This window comes from Arachis stenosperma, chromosome 7 (genome assembly GCF_014773155.1).
Source record: "Arachis stenosperma cultivar V10309 chromosome 7, arast.V10309.gnm1.PFL2, whole genome shotgun sequence".
In the NCBI taxonomy this organism is placed as follows: domain Eukaryota; kingdom Viridiplantae; phylum Streptophyta; class Magnoliopsida; order Fabales; family Fabaceae; genus Arachis; species Arachis stenosperma.
Genome location: NC_080383.1, coordinates 88,542,019 through 88,550,542, shown reverse-complemented (window position 1 = coordinate 88,550,542; position 8,524 = coordinate 88,542,019). Strand labels below are relative to the sequence as shown.

The following is an 8,524-nucleotide window of genomic DNA, read 5'->3' as shown; positions in this document are numbered from 1 at the left end:
CCCATCTCGACTTTCTAGAAGGCACCAAATCGGCCCTCTAGATCCTCTAACTAACTTTCGAATTCAAACATCTCCCTTATCTTAAGCAAATAAGATAAGATAAGATTATCACCATCACCTATAAATAGAGGACCCAGGTCCCTCCAGGTATTCATTCATCCCACACACCTTATACCTCTTAGATCTATTCTGACTTGAGCGTCGGAGTGTCTTTGCAGGTACCTCCCCCCCGCTCCATCAGGGCCGTCCAACATCCGATCCGACCCGCAGGTTCCCGATCCTCCTCTCAACCCGTATCAGAAGCATTCTGTACACTTATTATACAGGATTCAACATCTTAAATTTTTGAATATATAATTTTACAAGTTGAATGACTCATTTTATTTTATTTTTTTTTATAAAAATGTAGATATTCTTATGATAACATCTTTATATAGGTAAAGATAATATTGTGAACCATTCGATGATATAATGACATCTTTTTTTTTAATATATTTGACTGAATATATTTAACCGAATCATCTAACGATTTATAATGTAATTTTTATGTGAGAATGTGATAAGAGTATTTACAAAAAAAAATACTCACATAGATATATTTGAGAAAAAAAGTCAGGAAGTTCTAAGTTTGTTTCCTTGATTTACAAATATAAAAGCACTATGATCTCCCATTGAAGGGCCAAAGGCATTACACCAATAAGGAAGTCTAGTCATATATCCACTTCCTTTGAGAAACACATGCATGCATAAATAATTCTCTTGAACACTTTCACAAAATGTCTGTGTCTGAAGGGTCTTCTCCTTATTTATCACTGGAAACTGCCTCTAACTATTCCTCCCACAAGAGTACTCCAACTACTCCAAGCATTCAATTGGTACCAAAATCAGTCTCTGAGAGGCTTCTTGGGAAGTTCTTGGACTCGTCGCAGTTCGATTTCGATTACCAGCAGAGTGGATTGTGGTCTCCTCCCCTAAGGAGAAGGGTGTTCTTGGTCTCCCCTGCTGGTAACATTATTTGCTCTGACGAGGAATTGCTCAGAAAGCTCAACAACCCAAACAAGAACAAGACAACACATATAACTAATTTGCTCCAATGTATGTATATAAATTACTTTCATTCTATTAACTCTCTTGTTTTCTTCCATCCCCTCTTTATGGATTGTTTGTTACTTTTTGACAGGCCTTTTGGTGCTCTTGAAGCTGAAGGGCAAATGCCAACCATAATTTGTCTAAGGAATATAAGAGATTTACTTTTCAATCACATGTGCATGTGAGGATTGCTTTTTCCAACTTTTGGGGTCCAATGCTAATATGGTATTATATCATCGATCCATCTTAATGGGTGCCATAAAGATAGAGTGTGATGATGAGCTTAATTACAATAATATATTCTTGGGGGTTTATTTTATGATTTTTAATGTTTTACTTTCATGATTTTTCATTTTTTCTTAATATACATCCATGCATCCAACTTAGTTCTTACTACTTTCATGCTCTGCCATACAACATCGATGATATATGTTAACGTAAATAAAAATAAATTATGTATTAAAATTAATTTTTAATTAATATATTTTTCTTAGAATGACAATAATTTCTTAAATTTCAATTCTAAATGTCCAATAATACGCAGGATTTTGTTGTTTTAATTTAAGGGAAAAAAAGTTTGGACACCAAATTAAAGTTAACAACTTTTTTGGCATTATTATAAATGTCTACACAGCAAAATGCATTCCATAAAAGAATATTATAATAATATATAATCTAGATATTGAGAGTGCAAAAGAACAAGAAGAAAAAGAAAAGTGCATGAATCAAATTATGTTGTGCACATATATAATATAAGAAATGACAGTTTTGGTTTAAAAACAATAATAGATTGATCGGATAATTTTAAAAAAATGTTTGTCCATAATGATTCTTTCGATTACATAGGTTTTTTTTTTCCTTATAAAATCTTGTTATTAATAATCTTCTTCACGGTTATCATTGTTTACAAATATTGGATGTTAAATTATTTTCCAAGATTTTTTTAAGAGATCATATTATTGTTATGCATATAGATGAGAGGAGATAGAGAGAATAATTAATGAAATTGACAATATCTTCCCTAAAAGAGGTATTATATAAATTTGTTTATAGTAGTTCTTCATAAATTCAAATAGAGCCAATTTTTAAATTTTATACGATTACAAAGAGACCAACTTTTTAGTGCTATTATACTGAAGTTATGTTTGGACCAAAAACTCAGGTGGACCTATCTCACTGTAAATTACGTTTCTCAGCCATTTAATCTAATATTTGAAACTGTCAAAGAAAAAATTATTTATAAATCCAATCCGACTAGTCAAATAGAATTGAAATTTGGCTTGTACCTTCCTATTTCGGCAAAGAGTGAGACTCATTATCTCCGTTGGTCAGGCTATATAAATTTGTCTACAAGAATTCTTCTTAAATTCAAATAGAACATGTCTTTTAATTCATACAAGTGCAAAGACAATCACCGAAAAAATACTAGTGCAAAGAGACAACTTTTTGATACTATTATACGAAATTGGGCCAAGTCATGTTCGGATTTATAAGAGCTTGTTTTACCGTTAAAAAATGATAGTGAGAGATGAGATGAGATGCAAATTTAAGGTAAAAACGAGCTCTAAGTACTGTATTTTCTAAAATGAAAATAGGAGTGATTTGTCAATAAACTTCACATGATAGTGGACAATTACACAGTGAACAATTACTAGTTGAGAATAATGGTTGTAAGAAAATCTAAAGTAAAAAATATATTTATAAATTAATAGTCATTAATCTATTATTAATTAAAATGTATATTTAAACTCTTATACTTAAATTTTAAAGATACTTTTTATTTGTTTATAAATAAAGAATAAAAAATACTATATCTACACCAAAATCAACCATTTTGTATTTGTGTATATGTATTTTTAAAATTTTTTTAATGTATATTTTATATTTTAACATATATTATATATTAACAATTGATTTTAGTGTACACCTAATATTATCTATAAAAAATATTTAAGAAAATAAAATTGTGCATCAAATATTGCAGATTAATTTAGTCTAATTATGAGGAAGTCTAGTTTGAAATTGTGCAGAATTTGTTTGAGTTTCTAATATTTCATTAGGATAAATATCAATACCACTTGTGAAGATTATATATTATTTAGTTAAGTAATGTTAGAAAATTAACCCTTTTTTTATAATTAACATTAACTCATTTCTTTAAAATCATAAATGGGTAACCTTAAAAAATTCTGAATTATAAACTTAAACATTAAATTTGGTTAATGTTAACTAACTAAAAGTTGATTTTCAATATTTTCTCTATTTAATTATATAAAACAAACACACACGCGTACATATATAAAAAATGAACATAGATTTATGATGAAGATTGGTGCGGTTTGGTCATGCATAAAATGATGAAAAATGCTACTTTGTAAAATGATGGATGGAGGGGTGTAGAAATGTTAAAAATGAAAATGCATGTGTACCGAGTAACAGCGACGTATCAAATGGAATGTTGAACATGCTTTAATTTGCGACCAACAGCATTGTGCAGAAGGAATATTCTGATCACAGACTTGCTTTAAACAATAGCCATTACAGTAGCAGACAATAGTTACTTTAAACTAAACACCAGAGTATCGGATCTAACTCTGCAAAATAAATCCTTCACTGTACCTTCAATTTTGATACTTTTATTTTGTCTCAATTCAAACTAAACACTTAAAATTTGATTTTATTCCCTGTTTTTATTCCAATTTTAAGTTATGTTTCACACACAATTACGCTCTTAAATAGCACTCCTTATCATGAAGATGTAAATTTGATCCCAATTTTTTAAGGGATTATTTTAATATAATGGATATTATGTAATCCCTTTTATATATTTATGGATTTTGACGAGTATATATTCAAATTAGTTTTTAAATTTTAAATCAAACATTTTGATATTCAATAAATTTATATTATTTTAAAGGTTTATGAGAATTACACTTTTCAGACAAATTGATTGCTAAAAATTACATTGGTTGAGGATGAAGAGTTGATAGGAATTGTGAAAAATTACATTGGTTGAGGATGAAGAGTTGATAGGAATTGTGATTTTGGTATGTGAGATATTAGTCTTCAAAACTTATCTTTCGATCCCGATAAATATAAAATGGTCATTTTTTTATGACCAACTCATATCTATTGCAACAACAGCTAGCCACTATGTATTTGCTTATTTGTTATACTTTTCTCTTCACAAAACAATTGATCATGAGCCCATGGTCTTGTTTTCACAGCAGATCTTACAAGGTATTCATTTCTGAGGGTAGCAATGTAATGAAAAATGGGGGTGGTATTGTTAAGTGGGTGCTTATGTGAAAGTGTGAAGAGTAAAAAAACTTAAAATGCCCTTTAAAAATTTTTCTACAAACACCTACTGTGAAGAAGAATGAAACTCCATCAAGTATCCCTTATCCGGGATGCATACAAGCACATTTATAAACAATTAGATCTTCTATCACAGTTAGATGTTCTATCACAGCTTTTATAATCTATTGCTGAGATTAGAAAAAATGGATCCAGATCATTTTTTTCTGCTCCTTTATAAGATAAGAGCATCATGTTATAAAATAAAGACAAAAATCTTATTATAAAACCTATCATTATTTATATTGATAATTCAATATTATTTGTTTCTCATGTAATGTGACATTTTCGAATGAATATATGACACCTTCAAGAAAGAACAAAAAATTGAATAATCTACCTTATAACTAAATGTAATAATTAAGACAAATCAAAGAAGAAAATATCCGATTCCTACTAAAAAAAATACATAGTATCAAAACTACTGGACCGGACCGGTCAAAAACTAGTAATACGGTAGCCTAACTGATTCGATTTGACATTTAGATCATTTATGCATTTAAATCGGTCAATAGCAGTCAAACCCATGGAAAACCCGCACTTCCACAATAGATTAATGCTCCACGTTATCCTTGTCTCTGCACATAGCCAAATTGAATGGAGGCACTAAGATTGACCTATTTTCCTTGCTACAAAAATGGATGGACATGGTGGCACTCTTCATCAGAGTCATTTAAGTCTCGCAAATGTCAAATAGCCTGTGTGACCTCTAGCTTCACCACAAGGTCTAGCCATAACGGAAGAAACAATACTGTCCGGCGCATAGCTTCCATTGGAACGTTGCCTCCTCTTGCAAGGGAGAGAACCATTAGAACCATTGTTGTCTCCATTAAGGTTTTCCATTTTCCCTTCTCTAACTTCGTATGTGCGTAACAACACCTCAAATGTTCTTATATCTTTAAAGAAGCAAAATTTATTTAGGAATTACGTCAGTCTAATACAGGTAGCTGCAGTTTGCATGGATAACTTGAATGACATACAAAACGGCACCAAAAGTTATTAAATATAGAGAATGTACCTGTGAAGCTGTTTTGAAGTGTTTCGCACGATCGCTGTACTTGCTCAACGCATGGGGAGAATGAGCACAATGTACCATCTTGTTTTAACATTTCTGCAGCCGAAGGAATAGCAAGCCATGGTTGGGGTAGATCCAAAAATACGGCATCAGCCAAGCCAGCAAATTCACTTGGAAATCCCTCGCCCTGAATATCCCTTACTCTCACACTGATTAAGCTGCTTAGACCTGTCCTCTCAAAATCATCCCTATGAAGAAGAAAATAAATCAAGTAAACATGAGACAGGAATGGTTCTATATTCCGCACAACCCTTTGGAATATTTCTTCACCAGTGTGTAAATGTTCACAAATATGCAATCATGAGGTAAGAAAAGGGCAAAGGCACAAGTGAAAAACACAAAAATATATGAACACACACAGAAGAATATCACCATCATCTTCCTTGTTTGTTACCTGGCCGATCCAGCTCGTTGCTCATGGAAGTCAAACGTATGGACATGTCCCGTAGGAGCAACAGCCCTTGCAAGTGAAGTAGTTAAAGATCCACTTCCAGTGCCAGATTCAAGAACCAAGCAACCAGGAACAACCTCCAAGTACATGATAACAAAGCTAATATCCGCAATATAGAGAATCTGAGTCCTGTGGCTTAAAACTAGAGTCCATAACTCCGGTGTTGGAGCTAACAAATATACAAAACCACCCTTGTTGCTGAATACTTTAGACCCAAATGGCTTTCCTATCCATTCTGAATGCTTAAAGACACCGAATCGATTCTGCAGTACAGTACTTTCAGACACGGTTACGGCCTTCAGGTTGTCATGCCTTTCATAAACTATAACCAAATCACCATTGCTAATCAATCGATTGAAAGATAATTTTGTTGCAGGATCAATTGCCAGCATCTTAAAAGTCCTCAAGAATCTTTCAACAAAATCACAAGGAACAATTATCTGTAATTCATGAAAGGGAAAAAAACCAATAATGCACATTGAATTATTTGGATGTAACTACAATTTAGACTTACTGCATTTAACTCGGTCCAAAAATTCATACATGAGTTTTGAACATAAAACACTAATGAAAGTTACCAACTTGAAATTAAATAAAAGCGTGAACTTTTCTCTTAGAAGGAAAACCAAATAAGGAAACAGAGGCAACTAACTGATGATGGAGCAAGCTCTAATCTTTACTCATCAAGGTGAAAACATTATGGACCGAATTGATGGATTCACAAGTTGGGTATCAGAGCTTTGAAAATTACTACCATTTGGGAATGGGAATGAAGGACCAACAACAGCACTGGTTTAACACAAATAAAAACTGATGAGTGATGAGGGGGTTTAACCTGGGGCTACGGTTGGATTGATGGTTTTGGAAAGAGGAGAATGAGATAAAGAGATTATAACAGGATTTTAAAGTAATCTGTAAATAGTACCCCCTAGATCATTAAATGGCTGACAAAGTTATTTCAACTTTGTTAATGATAAAAATACCAAAATATTTTAAAATGCTACAAAAACATAATCATAATAAAATAAATATATAAAATTATAAATAAAGACACAAAAATATATTCTAGTAAATCTTAAAAATACACAAATTAATCTAATGACCAACAAAATCCAATAACAAGAACTAGGCAACAGCAATTAACATAAGTCAATAACAACATAGCAAAAAATTTAATAACACTTAACACAACATCAATTAAGTGATTAACAACTTAACAAATTAACAAAGATGTAATGTCTGTTTGGTCCCTGAAATTCCCAATGCTAGTCAAAACAGCCCTGATTTTTGAAAATGATAAAATTGGTCCCTGAAATTACAAATTGCGAATCTCTTTCGCCCCTAATTCAAATGTCGTTAACACGGTGCTGACTGCTGACATGGAGCACTAAAGTGTTAGCTTGACATTCCCAATAGGAAGGTGACATGGTTAAGACTTCGGATCAAATAGTCGTCCCAAATTGGTTAATTAGACTCATTTTAGCCTCTCCACTAATATAAAATCAATAAACCAAAATGAATTTAGGCACCCAATTGATCATATTGAAATCTTAGATATGTCACCTTAATGTCAAGCTAACACTTTGTCAGCACAATATTGAATTAACGGGCGAAGAAAATTCAGATTTGTAAATTCAGGAGCAATTTGGTACTTTTCAAAAAGCCAGGACTGTTTATCTCTAGCGCTAGGAATTTCAGAGAACAAACTGGACATTGCCTCAATTAACAAATAGCAAAAACAACACAACACAGCAATGAGCAACCTGCAGCAAGAACAACTAGGCAATAGCAAAAAATCTGATAACCAACAAAAAACACACAACCAGAAATTACAACACAGAAACCAGCAACCATCAACAAAAAGTAAAAACTCAGCAAGAATCAAAGAGGAAAGGACTACACTACCAGAACTGGAAGGCGAGCACGAGGTGAGGGCGAGGATGACGGCAGAGCTCGGCGGACTGGAGTGAAATCGCCGCTTCAAGCTCAGGGAAAGAAAGAATGGCAGAACGGACTGCTGGAAGTGGGGGAGAATTGGAGAAGATGGGGCCGGCAGTGGGCTGGGAAGGATGGGGATGGCGGCGGCTGAGGAAGCCGGGACTGGGAAGGGAAATGGGAGACCGGGAACTTGGAAGGGATTTACTGATTTTGGTATTTCTTTTAAAAAAAAAAAACGGTCAGCGTCTACCTTGTTAATATCGACACTTTAGTCCTCTTGAAATATACAAAAAGTTACTTCATATTTAACTCACTTGGTTTGGACGGCGGAAAGAAAATAAGAGAAAAGAAAAAAGAAAATATAAAAAAAATTGAATTACTTGTGTGTTGTTTGGATAAATAAAAAATAAATAAATAAAATGAAAATTTTTTTTTTGTTTAAATAAAAAAATTAAAAAAATTATAATAATATAAAATTACATTAATATTCTTATCATAAAATAAAGTATAAATATTTTTATTTATTTATATTTTATTACATTTTATAAATATTATAAAATATTATAATTTTATATATTTGATTTAATTATTTATTTAATATATATAATATTTAA

The 8,524-nt window shown here is 32.0% G+C and overlaps 2 protein-coding genes across 3 annotated transcripts; one reads left to right on the top strand and one right to left on the bottom strand.

The window, feature by feature from the left end:
- The first annotated feature begins 707 nt into the window (after window positions 1-707).
- On the top strand, window positions 708-1,339 carry LOC130940189 (uncharacterized). The gene is made up of 2 exons (XM_057868259.1): window positions 708-1,095; window positions 1,181-1,339. The coding sequence occupies exons 1-2, from the start codon at window positions 777-779 to the stop codon at window positions 1,222-1,224; spliced, it is 363 nt and encodes a 120-aa protein (XP_057724242.1). The 5' UTR covers window positions 708-776; the 3' UTR covers window positions 1,225-1,339.
- Window positions 1,340-4,664: 3,325 nt separating this feature from the next.
- LOC130940596 (uncharacterized) lies at window positions 4,665-8,135 on the bottom strand. Of its 2 annotated transcripts, none has more exons than XM_057868787.1 (4): window positions 7,878-8,135; window positions 5,916-6,412; window positions 5,465-5,709; window positions 4,665-5,342 (listed from the first exon to the last, which is right to left on the bottom strand). In XM_057868787.1, exons 2-4 carry the CDS (start codon window positions 6,362-6,364, stop codon window positions 5,116-5,118), a joined length of 921 nt encoding a protein of 306 aa, XP_057724770.1. In that variant the 5' UTR covers window positions 6,365-6,412; window positions 7,878-8,135; the 3' UTR covers window positions 4,665-5,115. The 2 variants fall into 2 exon arrangements, with proteins under 2 accessions (XP_057724770.1, XP_057724771.1); XM_057868788.1 differs by having other exon boundaries at window positions 5,916-6,294; window positions 7,878-8,132.
- Between the last annotated feature and the right edge of the window lie 389 nt (window positions 8,136-8,524).

Coding starts and splice junctions, on each gene's coding strand:
- LOC130940189 (XM_057868259.1), top strand. CDS start 777: ATGTCTGTGTCTGAAGGGTCTTCTCCTTATTTATCACTGGAAACTGCC. Junction 1,096..1,180: donor TATAACTAATTTGCTCCAAT/GTATGTATATAA, acceptor ACTTTTTGACAG/GCCTTTTGGTGCTCTTGAAG.
- LOC130940596 (XM_057868787.1), bottom strand. CDS start 6,364: ATGCTGGCAATTGATCCTGCAACAAAATTATCTTTCAATCGATTGATT. Junction 5,710..5,915: donor CAACGAGCTGGATCGGCCAG/GTAACAAACAAG, acceptor TCTTCTTCATAG/GGATGATTTTGAGAGGACAG. Junction 5,343..5,464: donor ACTTCAAAACAGCTTCACAG/GTACATTCTCTA, acceptor GCTTCTTTAAAG/ATATAAGAACATTTGAGGTG.